We start from the raw sequence: 17,099 nt of genomic DNA, 5'->3' as shown, positions 1-17,099 counted from the left end.
GAGTGAGGAATCTAAAACAGGACATTAAAGGGTTAAACATGTGACTATGTGCCAATTGATGACATATGGTCTCTGCCATGCAAAAAATAGCAACTTCACAGGAGAAGAAAAAAAAAACCTTCTTAATTTTTATTGGAAATGAATGTAAAAAAAATATAATTCCAAGTCATAGTGGCAGATTTCTACTGGTCCGGTTGTTCTGATTGTTTGACACAATGTAAAGAACAACAGTCAGCTCACATAATGTCAAAAAGCAGAAACTACAAAAACAGAGACACAAGGTTTTTGTTTAACAGTGATGAAATGCAAATAGTAGCCTGTATTTGTGCTCAAATGTGGTAATCAGTTGATTACACCTCAACTCTGCAAACTATATTTAAATGAAAAAGATCTCAAAAAAGGGCAGAATATTTTCCAGCAAGCATTTCGCTACATTAAAAATGGCACATCAGGTGAAATGGGAAGATTCAGGTAAAAAAAAAGCCAGGTTAACAAGGTACAGAATGTGCATCATTGCTGAGCACCATTTCATACAGAGTAAGTAACTGCTGACACACAAAGGCACGTCAGACAGAAGCATCAGCAGTGAAAGCGTTATGCAGGGTGTGGGAGATGGCAAACATACTTTGTGATTTTCTACACAAATCAGGGTGAAAAATAAATGATGGATAAGCTTCACTAACACATGACATACATTCTGGTGTTAGGACAGTCAGTGTGGAGTGGTTAGGAGTGTTTGAAATGATCCATATATTTAAAAAAACAACACAAAGACACAAAAAAAACATAAATAAATATGTTCACAGCTTGCATCATTCCAGTAGACTCAACACATGGGGTATGGATTAGTAGAGGAAAAGATGCACAACACGTAACACAGAGACAAAAATAAACCTACAAACATATGAGAACTAAAAGGCAGGTGTAGTCATGTTTGTTGCCAGGCAGTCAGGGCATGCAGCAATAGACCATGTGATGCAGAACAGATTCCACATTTCACCTCCAGCCCTAAAGCTTAAAAAGCTCAGTGCTTAATGATTTAGAAGTGATTTTCTGCTTTATAATCAGTAATCAGTACTGTACTATCTATCTAAAGTAAGATTACCAAATATGCCATGGTCAAAATTATGGGCACCCCCAAACTTCCCTTTAGAAAATGCACCACTTCTCCCAGGACTTCACTCATGGTACAAAGACACAAAGGCTGAGCTCACTTTGCTTTATTTGAAAAAGTTGAACATCTGTTTCTTGTCGCACATTCAATTTAAAGAAGCACCACATGACTGCAATCTAATTAGGTGCCAATCATACGGTCAATAGCCTCTGAATTATTTAAATTTCTCTTTTAATTAGGTGTTGCATCCAACTATCAGACTAATCTACATTTAGCTGTACAGTATTGTGATTAGAGTGATTAGGGTTAGAGTGGCCTCGCATCATCAAAAGCTTTAGTTTTGGTTCACTGCAATTTTTGTACTACACTGCAGTAAATAGGGAGTCCGTCATGGGTGGAGGTTGTGTCATGAACTTGCCTGATTTGTGTATGTAATATAAGGTGTCTTACCAGGGTTGTGGATTCGATCTAGAAGCTTGACTGAACGTGCGCTGACCACTCCACCCACATGCAGCAGAAAACCAGCAGGGAAACTGGTCAGGGTAAAGAAAGGAAACTCCTAAACCAAAAGAAAGGAACAAAAAAACAAATCATACATGTTTTAAATTGGTCACTTTTGAAGTTTAGAAAAGGTGATTTTCTCTAAGGAACCGAAAAACATTGCACACTATGAGAAGACATGCCAAAATAGAATTATCATTCTATAAATACAACACACAGGAAGAAGCTATTTGGTAACTACAGTATGTTGTATCTGTACTGGGACACAACAAGAGATTAATGGTTGTGCTGGATGCAAAATCCCAAACACTGAATCTGACCTAAAACGTTGAATTTACATGGATCAAATTGAAGAAAATTCTGTTATAAGGATTTAGGATCAAGGTTGTGTAGATGTAAAAGTCATTTTACATGAATAAAAACAGATAAGTGCCATCCTTTGAACCCACCTGCATCTGTTTTTTTCTGAATTAACTCTTCATATGATAATAACAATGTGTTTTCAATGTGGTTTGCTTTGCATAACGTCACTTTCCAATGAAAAACCATGATCTCCATTTCTGTAAATTTTTAGTTTATCGCATAATTTAAACACACAAACTGCCCTTTACATTGTTTCTCGATGAATGGATCAATAGAAAGTCTCAAAATTACCTGAAATAAACTCTTTTCACATTGAAGAAGGTTTAATCTCCCTCTTTTAAAGTTGCTCTTTTGGATTTTTTTTTTTATTGGAAAGCAACAAAACAGTGTTTTAGAGCAAATACATATTCTGTAAATTTCATTTACTTTTATAAAAAGCTTTAATTTGAATGCACTGAGCATAAAACGTTTCTGGTCTATACTGTCCCAGTACTAATAACAAGCACTGCATTCATTTTAAGAGCAATCACTCAGTAGTACATGCACTTTTTTATAATGTATACTGTACAGTACAAATACTCCAATTCAATACATATTTAAGAGATGTGAATAGGTGCGGAAGTACTACATGAGAGTGCTCTTAACTGTTACCAGCTTCATATCAGTCATTTAGATCATATCATACATACAGGTTCCAGGTCCATTATACACAAACATTCAAAACCTCACATTTAAACTCATGCTATACCCTGTTTACAAAGGGTCTCATATATCTCTGTATTAAAGACAATGAGTAGATCCTGGGAAAACATAGATGAACAGGACACATTTATAACAGAGGATAAACGGTGGCGTCAGCTGAATTACTCAAACTAAGCAGCTTCTCAGCCACTGGCTCCTCTGGGATGGGCAACACAACATAACAAAAGTGATGGTCATGCAGGTCATTGAGTGATATTTTTTAAGAAATGGTATTTGATGAAAATAAACTTGTCAAAGGAGCATTGCAAGGAGAGAGGATTTAGAGTACTGGAATTGAAGGAGGTTTATTTCCTTTAAACCCCAAACATGCTCTGTCTAGACATACCCCCATCCTAATAAATGTCTCAGAAGATGACGACACTCCCTGAAGTCCAACAGGAAAAATGTCAGAATGAAACCACCATGGCTAGAAAAAGTAAACTTATTTCTGCTCTTATTATTATTCATGTTATTATATTAAGTAAAGATGCATCTAAAAAAAATATTAATAATACCACTGAAAAGTTACTTTTACATTTCAGTAATTCAGTTTAAGATGCAAAACTCATATTATATAGATATATTACACACAGAGTGATCTATTTTAAGAATTTATTTATATTATCCTCCAGACTCTCCAGGTCCCTTAATTTACAAATAAAATGCAAAATTTACTGATGATCAGTGATGGATTGGAGAGACATGTCATCTGCTGGTGATGATCCACTGTGTTATATCATGTCCAATGTCAGTGCAGTGTTTTCCCGAAAATCTTACAGCACTTCCCTTTGCTGACAACTTTTATGGAGGTACAAATTTAATTTTCCAGCAGGACCTGGCACTCTGCCCACACTGCCAAAAGTACCAACTGGTCTTACATAATATTCTAATTCTACATTCACAATCATGAATAATAAAAGAAATAAACACTAAAAATAGATCACTCTGTGTGTAATACATGTATATATGAGTTTTACATTTTGAAATGGATTGCTGAAATAATGTTTTTTTTTTTTTTTAGATGCACTAGTACAGGTGCTGGTCAACGAATTAGAATAATTTGAAATAGTGCAATCATGAAATTCTTTGAATGCATTTTTTGTGCAGAAAGCAAATCAGGTGTTCACCGCACCTGTCCTACTCGTTAGACTAATCACAGAACTCGTTACCTGGAAAAAATTTACTCAGCTGAGCTTTCCAAAAGGCCCATTTAGGCCATTTAACTGTGACACTGTTGTTTTATTGAATTAGAATAATGGAGAAGCCGTTTCATTGAATTAGAATAATTTTTATTATAATTACAATCATCACTTTCTCAGTATTTTGTGGCTGCCCCCTTGGCTTGTATGACTGCCTGAAGTCTCCGCGGTAACGAGTTCTGTGATTAGTCTAACGAGTAGGACAGTTGCGGTGAACACCTGATTTGCTTTCTGCACAAAAAATGCATTCAAAGAATTTCATGATTGCACTATTTCAAATTATTCTAATTCGTTGACCAGCACCTGTATATTGTCTGTGTGTGTGTGTGTTTGGCATACCCTCTGCTCCAAAGCTGACTGGGTCTGTTGCCTTAAAAGTGCTTTAAGAGGTCCTGCCTCCTTCCCTGCACTGCCCCCACTGCCCATACCTGTGAAAGAAGAGCAGAGAGAGATCCGGAAAACAGAAAAGACACTTCAAGATATCAACCCTTCGTGCAAAACGATTTCATCACTGTCCTGAAAAAACCTTGCATATCCTTTTTTATCCACATTTGATCTTTACATTGTGTCAAAATTATTTAATGCTTAATGAACCGATACAAATGATTCAAAATGACTCTGAAAGGTTTTTGCTTGACAGAGAGAATATATATCCAGATACACCTCTGCTGGTAATTTGTTTTTGTAAAAGAAATGCATTAATCAGCATTATGACCACCTCCTTGCTTCTACCACCCATTGTCCATTTTATTGAGCTCTAATTACCATGTAGAAGCACACTGTGGTTCTATAATTACAGGCTGTAGTTTTGTATCTGTTTCTATGCATATTCATATCATTCTTTTAACCTGACATTAATTCCTCAAATATAAAGGACCCCCCCTATTATTTACATGGTGGGTCATTGGCAAAGACACTGGTGGCATGGTGGAGGTGTGTTAGCAGTGTGTGTTGTGCTGGTACAAATAAATTTGACACAGCAATGTTGCTGGTGTTTTTTAACACCTCAGGGTCAGTGCTGGACTAAGAAACAAGGAGGGGTAAAAGGTCTAAAACTGTGTATCCAACATCCAACATTTGTGTTCATATCATAAAGCCATATTTCAAAGCTTTTCTGCTGACCACCCTGGAAATTGTTTCATCTGGTTACTTGGTGTTTTATATGCTTATATGGTATGATTCTGATAGAAATAAGGAAGATTGGAAAAAGGAAAACAGGAATGATACAGATGATAGAGAATATGAGCAAACAAGAGGGTATTGGACAACCCGTATTCTAACCATAATCATCATCAACACCCAGTCCACAGACCTCAATCTAATCTCCCATTGCATTAACACAGAATGCAGATTAATGGACTAAAACAGCAACTTAAACACATCTCAAAGGTCCAGACATTTGCAGATCATCTGACTATGTCTATCATTAAAGTCTTAGTCTACTCCTTTCCAGCTTGCGAGGGTTTTGAATCTAATACACCACAAAACGCATGCGAGTGGACTTTTGTTAATTAAAACAAATGCTTTAGTTCCACACAGCAAAACTGCTTCATTCTACACAGATGACCAAATAAATGACCAAGCCAGGTTTTCTGTCCAAAACCTTTAGTTAGTTCAATCCCCAACAAGGAATGAGATTTCCTTTTAGGGCTCAATTTGAGGTAGCCATACTGCGTGCAGTCAGTTCGGGGATTAATGAGTGGGTGTGTCCTACCAGAGGCAGCCAGTAACAGGTCCTCACTGAAGGACACGCTCTTTCGCAGCATGGCTGTGTCTGACTGGCTCACATGGAGAGGGGGAGGAGTTGTACTCCTGAGGGCCTTAGTAGTGGGAATGGGTGAAGATTTAGACTGAAGGGTAGGAGAACTGGGAGACAGACAAATCCTCGCTGAGGGGAAATGAAGAGAAGAGAAGAGAAAAGAAGAAGAGGCAGAGAATAGTGGACAGCAGACAGAAGAGGAAAGGAGTATGGAAAAAAAGAGAATGAGGAATGGAGAGATCACATGAGTATGAGGCAATACAGAAGCAGAAATGAATTATGAAACAAAGCAAGATAGAGTACAAGGGAAAAAAGACAGACAGCAAAAGAGACAACAGTGAAGAGGAAGGCTATGGAGGCATTAAATATGAGGAATGTTCTTCTTGCTTTGCTGGGGTTGTGCCAAAATATCTGGATCAAAAAAACCTATAGCCTATATTAAAACAGTTCTTAATCAATCTTGATTACTACAGTACAGTAGTATCAAATAAAAAGAAGAAAATGGACAAACATGATAACTAAATGAAACGTGACAGAATAATAAACACAAAAACAAACTCAAACAAATGAAGGGAATAAAGCGGTACCTCCCGCTCTCCCACTTGCTGAACAGCCAGTGTTTGGTGTTGGTAAATGCCTTGATCAATTTTAGGACTGAAGATGTAGGCACTGGTCTGATTGACCAGTCTTAGAGAGCGGGAGTTGGAGCGGGAGTGTGGAGTGATGGTCTTACCAGTTTTGGGGGTGAGGCTGAGCTCCGTGTCAGAGGAAGAGGACTGGCGGCTGTAGGACTTGGAAGGGGAGAAGGAGGAGAAGGTTTGAGCTCTCAGCGGGGTGGGGGGTCCGGAGGACAACGGGACACCAGGGGCCTCCTCCCCAAAACCCGCCCTGTCAGAGCAAGGAGGAACACACTCAGTCGCACACCCACCATGTCTATACACAGGAAGGGCGCTTGTGTGTGTTAGTATTTGTATGTGTGTGTACACTACTAGTCAACCTTTTTAAAAACACCCCATATTTTTCACAGAATTACCTTTTTGCTCCTGAATTTTGAAATGTAATAAATGAAATGCCAAATTCAAATTACAAAACTCTTACAAATTACTGTGACAAGAAGGAGAGAAAAAAGGAAGAAAGAGAGAGGAGAGAACAAATAGATCTGACAAATTCAACAGCATCCACAACAGCATTAGAAGACAAGTTTCTCAGAGACAACAGCTTGCATAATTGTCGTTCCATATGACCCAACATCTTTTTAGTTTAGTGCATGTGGAGTGGCAGTAAGAAAGTGATTGCCAAAATGGTAAAATAAGAAAAGCAGGCTGGGACTACTGAAAATCAGAGATGGGCTATTCAGTGTTTCTGGGGCAATTGCTAATAGCCTTTAAGCTTAACCAGCTAATCAGCAAAGTGAAGGCAGGGCTAGATGCTACTTTAAACATTTCCAGACAAAATTGATAATGCATTGTCATGCAGGGCTTCTGTAATGCCTCTCAATACAAAATGTAAATCAACCACAGAAATAATACTGTGGAACTCCAAGCACCAGCTGTAAAGGTCTGTGAATTTTTATGCAGAACTGCACTGTGGAGCTCAGAGTGGAAAAACAAATTAACAAATTAGGACTGCTTAATCCAGTGCTAACAACTCCTTTACAACTGCTGCTGATATTCATTTGTAGTTAATTTGTAGTTAAATGTGGTCTGCACCATTTGCTGCTTTGTGTGGGCAGCAATATTTGTTAGCTGTGATAATAGTTACTCACTGTATAAGCTGAAAGATGTACTCTTAAGAGAGGAAACTGGTTAGTGGTGTTAGAAGTCTATATTCCCTATCGTCCATGCGATGCGTTAGTATTGGGGGTGTTCTCAAATTTTTGACCAGTAGTGTATGTGTGGAAAAGTGAGGAGAGAGACAGAAATATGAAGGAGAGAAAAGGTTTGAGGAGAGAGCAGAAAGAGTGTGTTGGCTGCTTGCTGCTGAAGAGGAAGGCCGTGAGGATGACAACAGGAGAGAGCGGGCAGGCGAAAGGAACCAAACAAATCAAACAAACGAAACAACGTGACTCCAACACAAGAGTGGACAAATTAAAAACCATACCAAAAAACAACAGACAACACAAAGCGATGAGATGGAAAAGCATTTGTTTCAGCTAACCAAAGCACAACGCTCAGCTAACCAAAGCACAACCCTCTGATAACAGTACCACAAAAAATGCTAACTTAAAACGTAACCTAGCCCAACCCCGCACCCCCAAAACCATCCCAATTAACAGCCCAAAAAACGCACGTGCAAGCTTGGCTTCAGCTGACTGGCTACACTGGTGAGTGGCAGCTGACCACACCCCACCGATTTGATCGCAAGCATATTGTGGGGAGGAGCCTTAGCTGCAGAATAGTTTGCTTTGGCAGCTGAAGGGCGGGTCTGGTGATGTCACAGCCATCTCTTCGAATGAAGTGGGAGGAGTGGTGGTGGGAGGTCTTTTGCAGGATCGTGACGGGATCGTAGGGGTGGGTCATGGGGTCGTGGGGGTACCTGCCTACACTGCCTGGCTCTGGGGCCCTCTGAGCTCCTGTGTCTGTGTTTCATACCGGCGAACAGCAGGGTTGGCACAGAAACGGAGAAGCCCTGAGAAAGGCGGCTGCTTGCACTGTGAACCGGACTGCTGTGAGTGGAGCGACATCCAAGAGCGGAAGGAACAGCCTGCGGAGAGCTACACAAACACACGCACACACATCCAAGTGTTTCATCGTCACATCGCGCGCACACACACAAACATACACTCAAGACACATACAAAGGCACGTACAGACGTACATGTGCATTGACGTGTGTGTTCACACAGAGCACACATACACACGGACAAGCAAAGACATACAAATTCACATGCATGCTTTTCAGATGTCACACACTTATATATGCAAAGCAAACAAACATACATGAACATAGCCATGTTAAAAATGACCACAATCCAAATCCAACCTTTAGCTAATAAAACATAACTATTGAAAGATGGAAGGAATATAACTAAACACACAAAACTAATAATCTGTACTATATAATTCATAAGACAGTTCCCCGTCCTATTAAATCTTTGACTTTTAGTTAGGTTCGCATTTTACTGGTAACAATTATGGTATAATAAAAAAAAAAAGTTCAATTTTTGTGTGCTTGGATATAAATACATCTATCTCTCAATATTGTTAAAATAAGGATCAAACGTCCATATGTTTAGGTTTTTATTGGCTGTGCTAATTTTTTTAAGTAACCATATATCCATTAAGAACTCACACATACATACAAACATACACACAGTAAAGATGCATGGACATCCACAAACATATGGAGCACACACACAACGCAAAACCCAACGATACAAGCAAGACACACAAAGACGAGATGCAAAACACGTAAACTTGCAAACAAAAAACACAACATATTCTCTAACCACTGGACAAACACAGACCAATAAAACACAAGACATCACAATAAAACAGACACTCACACAGTCACATATGCTGCGCAAAACCGCCTGCAGACATAGGACCAGTGCAAAAATGCCCCCGGCTCGCCACGACTGCAACGCTTCATCACAGCTCACTAATGCAAACATGCGGGACGTGAGGGAAGTAAGCAGCGTGCAGGAGTTGCTTACAGAGGGATAAAGGGACAGAAGGAGAGAGAAAGACAAGAAAGAAGGGCAAGAAAGAGCATGCAGGGGGAAAGACAGGGTCGGAGGTGTGGAGTGTTTGTGTGTTGAGAATGTATTACAGCAGAACATACTCAGAAAACAAACAAACCCTCTCACACAGACAAAACAATACAGTGTGAGTGCATTGACGGTCAGCTAACATTTTAGATGTATCCTTGCAGAGGGAAAGACACTACAGGTTTTAGGCTATAAACTTTACATGACTCACGCTATGAATTATATGAAAGATAAAAAATAAACCTGTTGTGTTTTGCCTTAACTAATAAAAATCTACTGATAAAATAATACAGACACTGCATGTCTTTAGGTTTTGTCAGTCAATATATGATTGAAGAGGAAGAGTTTATACAGAACCATCTAACTCAATGTCTTTTAAACATCTATTCATGACATGTCCTATATATGAGTGCTTTCTCTCAAATGTTGAACATAATCACTCACTCTTTTGTATCTTTGGATGGAGACGAGTTACATGGGTTAATGGCTGATGCAGGTGCGTATGTGTTGCTGATTTTGTCAAGTGTGCAGGCGGTGCCGATGGCACGAACAACAAGGCCGGATTCCCCCTCCAGGTCAAAACACTGGAGGTAGCCCACCACTGCGTTTCCACCCATTTCCAGAACCTTCAGACCAATCTTTCTCTGGAGTTCACCTACAAAGAGAAGCAAACAACATGACTACTGTTGGGAAATACATGGTCTATACTTAAAAGCATACAATCATTAAGAGTGCTATGGCATGTGCATTCTCTACTACTCTGGTCTGCTGCTGTGCTGGTCTGCTGCTGTGCTGCTCTGCTGCTGTGCTGCTCTGCTGCTGTGCTGCTCTGCTGCTGAAAGCTTGCTTTAATCTTCAGCTTCTACACTTTTCTCTGTTTTCTTCTCTTTTACTCTCTTCACACTTACTAATCCACTTTTAGTCTGCTTCCTCTTTGCTCTACACACCTATTAATCCACTCTCAGTCTACTTTTATAGATTTTTCCTCAGGTTTGCTGGATTAGCTGTTTGCTGCTGCAGTTTGTTTGTGTAAGTTTCTAATTTCAACTGAAACAAGGTGAGTGCTTTTTTTCTCCATGGCTTCTGCTCAGGTTTACACCTGTTTAGAGTGTGGCATGTATAGCTTAGATCCCTTATCCACCGATACTGGTAACAATAGTGGTATTTGTACTAAGTGTGAGATAGTTAGCACCTTGGTGGATAAGGTGAATAAGTTAGAGCTGCACGTCTGGGGTTTAATAAGGGATAGACTGCAGGATTCACTGTTAGCAGCCCCGGGTGTCTCAGGGAGAGTTAGTACCCCCTCGACTCCGGCCTTAGAGCCCTCACAGCGGGGCGAATGGGTAACGTCTCGGCGGCATAGTCGAAAGTCTAAGGCTAATGCTACCGCAAAGGCCACAGCCAGCCCACCTGAACACCACGCTCCCCCAGTTCACGTGTCAAACAGGTTTGCCACGCTCAGTGAAGCACCAACTGAGGAGCCTGTTAAAGGTACTCTGGTGATAGGAGACTCTATCGTCCGACACGTGAAATTAGCTACTCCTTTAGGGGCACCAGCGGCAACAGTTACTTGTTTACCGGGAGCCAGAGCACAGGACATTAGTGGCAACCTCAGGTTAGGGAATAGGAGATATTCGAGGGTAGTAATTCATGTAGGGGCCAATGATATTCGTCTGCGGCAGTCTGAAGTAACTAAGGCTAATATTAAAGAGGTGATTAAACAGGCCCAGACGCTGTCCGAGGAGGTAATCTGCTCTGGCCCCATCCCAATGAGGCGTGGTGATGAAGCTTACAGCAGGCTTTCTTCGCTGAACCGCTGGATGTCCAAGTGGTGTGCAGAAAATCATGTGGGCTTTATAGATAACTGGCTACACCTGTCTACTAAGCCTGGTCTTTTAGGTAGGGATGGTGTCCACCACTGCCTTACTTTCATGCAGCATAGCTCATAGTCTTTTAGCTAGTCGGCAGAGTAGTATTAGAAGCTGCTGACAATCCAGAGCCGGGACCAGGCCGCAGACAGAGAGGCTTAACCGACCGTCTGCGAGCTGCAAAGAGACGTTACCTAGATACCAATGTATTCAGACTGTGTCTGTCCCCCGAGTCAAACAAAAACATCAAAAAACTAAAACAGTAAATCTAAATAACTTAACTTATATTAAACAATCATATCCAGACTGTAGTACTAACATTTCAAGCCTAAAGATTGGTTTACTTAATATTAGATCTCTAAATTCAAAAGCAGTTCTAGTGAATGAAATGATAACTAATCAGAAATTCGATGTTCTGTGTCTGACAGAAACCTGGATTAGGCCAAATGAATATGTAGCATTAAATGAAGCCACCCCTACAGGCTATAATTATATACACAATCCGAGATTGTCCGGTAGAGGAGGTGGGGTCTGCATATTTTTCCAAAGTACCTTAGTTAGCAATCAGAAACACTATGATAATTTTACTTCTTTTGAGCTTCTTTACACCAGTATAATTAATCCAGTTACAAAAAAGAATGCATTTTCTTTAATTAACATCTACAGACCACCAGGGCCCTATTTAGAATTTTTAAAAGAATTTAGTGATTTTGTCACAGACTTAGCAGTAAGTAATGATAAAGTGATTATAGTTGGAGACTTCAACATTCATTTCGAAAAATTGGATGATCCATTAAAAAAGGCATTCACATCGACTATTTAATTCCTCCTATTAAATAGTGATAAAACAGAAGTTCTCCTATTAGGCCCCAAAGCTGCTAGAAATAAATGTTCAGACTTAATGCTAAATCTGGCTGACTTCTCAGCCACACCTGGTTCAGCAGCTAAAAACCTTGGAGTTATCATAGATTAACAAACCTCCGCAATTTCAGATCATTACCTTATTTCATTTAAATTACATCTCAGTCATAATATATGTACATCCCCTAGCTACTCTGTAAAACGTTCAATTACGCCTTTTACAGCCCAACAATTTACAGGTAAGCTTCCAGACTTATCAACTCTAATATATTCTCCTATAGACCCAGTAGAACTAGACAAACTAACCGAAGGTTTAGAAAATACCTTTCGCTCTACCTTAGATGTTGTAGCACCCCTTAAACACAAAATAGAGAGACAGAAAAAGCTCGCACCGTGGTACAATGATCAAACTCGTACCTTAAAGCAGTTAGTACGAAATTTAGAGCGTAAATATCGATCAACTAAACTGGAAGTGTTTCACTCTGCGTGGAAAGACAGTCTTGTTAAATATAGAAAAGAACTAAATAAAGCCCGCTCAGCATATCTGGCCTCACAGATCGAGATAAATAAAAATAATCCTAGAGTTCTCTTTAGTGTTATTTCCAAATTAACTAAAAACCAGGCAGGTACTGAACCTCAGATTCCAGCCATTCACACCAGCAACGATTTTATGGACTTCTTCAATAGTAAAATTGAAAACATTCGGGATAAAATTAAACAGATAAATATTACATCCTCTCTGTCATCTGGTCTGGCTGATCTAGAACAAAACCCTGTTACTGAAGTTAGGTTGGAAGTCTTTAACCCACTTCCACAGCTAGAACTAGAGAAAATTATCTCCTCTTCAAACAGCACAACCTGCACAGTTGATGCTGTTCCCACAAAATTACTAAAACAGGTACTGCCAGATATAATTAAACCTCTGTTAATGATAGTAAACTCATCGCTCACCCTGGGCCATGTACCCAAAGCCTTTAAAACAGCTGTAATTAAACCTCTGATCAAGAAACCAAATCTTGATCCTAGTGTACTGTCTAACTATAGACCTATTTCAAACTTACCGTTTATTTCTAAGATTTTAGAAAAAACTGTAGCCCAACAACTTTGCTCTTACCTGCAAAGAAACCAGATCTATGAAAAATTTCAATCTGGATTTAGGATCATAGCACTGAGACAGCTTTAGTTAGAATAACAAACGATCTACTTACAGCTGCCGACCAAGGCTGTGTTTCCCTACTCGTACTTCTCGATCTGAGCGCAGCCTTTGATACAATAGATCATACTATCCTTTTAGAAAGACTAGAGAACATGGTCGGTGTAACCGGAACTGCCTTAGCATGGTTTAAATCGTACTTAACCGATCGCTATCAGTTTGTGAGGATAAATGATATGTCTTCCAGTTATACCAAGGTAAGATATGGAATTCCACAAGGCTCTATATTAGGACCGTTATTATTTACATTATATACGCTCTCACTGGGCAAAGTTATTAGAAAACATGATGTGAATTTTCATTGTTATGCGGATGACACGCAGCTCTTCATATCAGCCAAACCTGATGACAGAGTGAGATTAAAGAAAATCGAGGATTGTGTAGAAGATGTAAAATCATGGATGTCGCACAACTTCCTCCTATTAAATAGTGATAAAACAGAAGTTCTCCTATTAAACCCCAAAGCTGCTAGAAATAAATGATCAGACTTAATGCTAAATCTGGCTGACTTCTCAGCCACACCTGGTTCAGCAGCTAAAAACCTTGGAGTTATCATAGATTCAGATCTAGCATTCGATAAACACATATCTAAATGTTACTAGAACAGCTTTTCTACACCTCCGTAATATTGCCAAGCTAAGAAATGCCCTATCACTGCATGACGCAGAAAAATTAGTACATGCCTTTATTACCTCAAGGCTAGATTATTGTAATGCGCTACTGTCTGGATGTTCCGGCAGTAACTTAAATAAACTTCAGCTAGTTCAAAATGCTGCAGCCAGGGTCCTTACTAAAACGAGAAAATTTGACCATATTAGTCCAGTACTATCAGCACTGCACTGGCTTCCAGTCAAATTCCGCATAGACTATAAAATTCTCCTGTTAACGTATAAAGCCCTACACGGGCTAGCTCCTGAGTATTTACAAGACCTCATCTCCTGTTATGAACCACCGCGATTACTTAGATCTCAGGGTGCTGGTTTATTAGTAGTTCCTAAGATTCAGAGGAGCTCTGCAGGAGGAAGAGCTTTCTCTTATAAAGCGCCTCAACTCTGGAATAATCTCCCCGAATATGTTCGGGACTCAGACACAGTCTCAATCTTTAAGTCTAGACTGAAAACTTACTTGTTTAGTTTAGCTTTTGGTAATTAATGTTTTTCCCTTTAGATAAGGCTGCAGATTCAGGGGTTCATGGACAGAGGAAATCGTGGTAAACTGAGATGCTGGTGCTGCTGTTCTCCCACTGCCCACGGTCACTCAGGTTTGTGGACGGTGGAGTGGGTGGATGCCAGTGTTTCAGGGAGCCTTCATGTCTATGTTACCTTCTGGCTCTCTGCCTTTAGTTAGGCTGTTTTATTTAGATCTGCCGGAGTCATTTGCCACACTCTGATAATGTTTTATATTCTCTGTTTTACATAAATCCAGTCAAAACTAATTCCATCTCTCTGCCTTCCTCCGAGTTACTGACTGCCCACCTGTCTGACCCGATACCGAGGGATGTTGGACCCTCAGGCTCTCATGTCCTCTGTCTGGCCAGACTGGAAGTTTCTGAAGTCAGCTCTTCTCCATCCACCACCACAGATCAGCTGCTCATCATCCATCTTACTCTATAAGCCATTAGTGGAGCTGCTATACGCCTGAATATATAAAACCTATGTGGATGTATGAAAGACTTTTTAAAATTAATTTAAAAGCCATTTGACCAGTGTCAGGATGGTCCCCCCTTTAATGTGACTCTTGGTCCTCCCAAGGTTTCTTCCTCCTCCTGCAGCTCTGAGGGAGTTTTTCCTTGCCTCCGCGCTCACTGGGGGTTCTGTATTATGTATATTCTGTGTTTAATGTTTTGCCTGATTCTTTGTCCTGTAATCATGTTTCTGTAAAGCTGCTTTGTGCCAACACCATTTGTTCAAAGCGCTATACAAATAAATTTGATTTGATTTGATTTGATACTGAACCATCACAATGCAGAAGTCATGGTAAATGGTGTATTAATATATAAAAGAATATTACACTGAATGAAAGTAAACACAGGTAGAGGTCTGAATCTAAATGTTTGCAAACCCCTGCTGTAAACTGTAAACTTGTATCAATTAATTAACATACCATGCTAAGGTAAGCTGAATTAATTAATTATGCCTCTTATCATCAAACTAAAAATAAAAAGCAAATACTTGTGAGCTTTTGTACCAGACATAAGAGAGATGAGTCTCTGCCGGGCTTCATTGGAAGCTCGTGGGGTTCGGATGCGGTCAATCCACTGGTACTCCGGATCCTCATTGACCACTAGTTCCTCCACAAAGCCATGAACCATGACAGCACGGTAACATCGCGGAATTGACGTAGCTGGCATGCAGAGACGGGAAGAAAAGGGGAAAGAAGAATTTAAAAACATGAACTACAACAGACAGCATCACAGAACCATAAACAAACCAGAGAAAATGTTGTTAAATTCAAATTAGAAGGAAATTTAAGGAGTAGGAGTAAGGAAATGCAGTCTGGAGGCTTACTACAGAAGAATTTGACTCCGCAGGAAGACTGTCTGAATCGGTTCAGGTCATTGAAGAGGTCCACCTTGACAAGCACATTGATCTCTCCTCTAATACCTAAATACAAGACAGAAACAATGTAATAAATCGTTCCTAACACAGTGTGTGTGTATTGTGGGTGTGGTGCAAACTTTCAACACGTGAACACATCGCTCCTTCGCTCGTTATCATTTATACATATTTATACAGATCAAAACATTAATAAAAAGACCTGCAGATACCCACCATGAATGGTGTCGTAGATGGGAAACCAGCCAGAGATGACTGTAGCAGCTTCACTGGAAAGTAGTGGGTCAATGTCAATGTAAACCTTCCCTATGGCATCATTAGCGCTGTATGTGTCATGATCCAGAACAGTTATCTGCAATGGCTCGTCCTGCAAATCCTCATCATCCACCTACAGAAAGTGGAAAGTGGGGTAAGCTATTTAAACGTAGTTTAAATTATCTAAAGAAAAACATGTTTAAGTAAAAAAAAAGACTTACCTCAAACTTGAACCACTCTGAATTCCACTGAGGATTCAGGGACTTAGGATAGACGTCAGTTTTAAAAGTTGTGTTTCCAAACTTCACCTAAAAGACATACAGCACAATCAGTGTCACAGAAGCTGCCTGTACATAAAGCTGTAAATGTGTGACTGAACATGCATGTAATTCTGTAAACGTGTGACTGAGAGGTGGGACTGGAGCTGTATGTAAAGCTGTACATGTGTAATTGGTGAATATGTGAATATGATATAAGGCAGGGTCTGGACTTACCTCCACAAAGGCATCAGTGAGGTCACTTGCACGGTCCATGACGGGCAGATGTCTGCCCGCCACTATTTTGGCCTTCAGTTTCCCCGGCATTGTTTACCTTGACCAGACCTAAATTCACAAATACATGAACATTAACATCAGAACGCTTAAGCTGTAGCGTACCAGTAAACTTTTATAACAGCTACAAGAAAACACGAGTGCTGCAGACAGTCAAGGAGCACATGACAGCTACAGCTGCATTTGACAGATTGGGCAGAAAGGGAAATCCTGCATAAATGCAGGACAACTTAAACTACCATTTCGGTAATTTCTGTTTAATAGGGCTGTGTACTGGCTAGAACTTCAAGCACATGAATCTCCCCTCTAATACCTAAACACAACTCAGGACCATATCCACAATATGCACATACTGTGTTACAAACGATTTACTACAAAGATATTACATGTAAACAAATTCCAATATAGAGG

General features: G+C 39.9%; 1 protein-coding gene across 17 annotated transcripts in view; it reads right to left on the bottom strand.

Moving 5' to 3' along the window:
• c2cd5 (C2 calcium dependent domain containing 5) overlaps positions 1 to 17,099 on the bottom strand; it is a 36,875-nt gene that overhangs the window by 17,187 nt on the left and 2,589 nt on the right. For 8 of the 17 annotated variants that reach the window (XM_049483294.1, XM_049483295.1, XM_049483299.1 and 5 more), the window contains exons 2-12: positions 16,632 to 16,739; positions 16,359 to 16,445; positions 16,099 to 16,270; positions 15,835 to 15,930; positions 15,515 to 15,670; positions 9,830 to 10,040; positions 8,217 to 8,390; positions 6,411 to 6,565; positions 5,633 to 5,806; positions 4,258 to 4,346; positions 1,565 to 1,673 (exon numbers count right to left, since the gene is read on the bottom strand). In XM_049483294.1, coding sequence (XP_049339251.1) covers positions 1,565 to 1,673; positions 4,258 to 4,346; positions 5,633 to 5,806; positions 6,411 to 6,565; positions 8,217 to 8,390; positions 9,830 to 10,040; positions 15,515 to 15,670; positions 15,835 to 15,930; positions 16,099 to 16,270; positions 16,359 to 16,445; positions 16,632 to 16,721 — 1,513 coding nt within the window. In that variant the 5' untranslated portion in view covers positions 16,722 to 16,739. The remainder of the gene's footprint in view (positions 1 to 1,564; positions 1,674 to 4,257; positions 4,347 to 5,632; positions 5,807 to 6,410; positions 6,566 to 8,216; positions 8,391 to 9,829; positions 10,041 to 15,514; positions 15,671 to 15,834; positions 15,931 to 16,098; positions 16,271 to 16,358; positions 16,446 to 16,631; positions 16,740 to 17,099) is intronic. The other 9 variants (XM_007244056.4, XM_007244058.4, XM_007244060.4 and 6 more) reach the window with 4 other exon arrangements.

The sequence above is a fragment of the Astyanax mexicanus genome, chromosome 9 (assembly GCF_023375975.1).
Source record: "Astyanax mexicanus isolate ESR-SI-001 chromosome 9, AstMex3_surface, whole genome shotgun sequence".
Lineage (NCBI taxonomy): Eukaryota > Metazoa > Chordata > Actinopteri > Characiformes > Acestrorhamphidae > Astyanax > Astyanax mexicanus.
The sequence above is the reverse complement of the archived record's forward strand: the minus strand, read 5'-3'. Positions and strand labels throughout refer to the sequence as shown.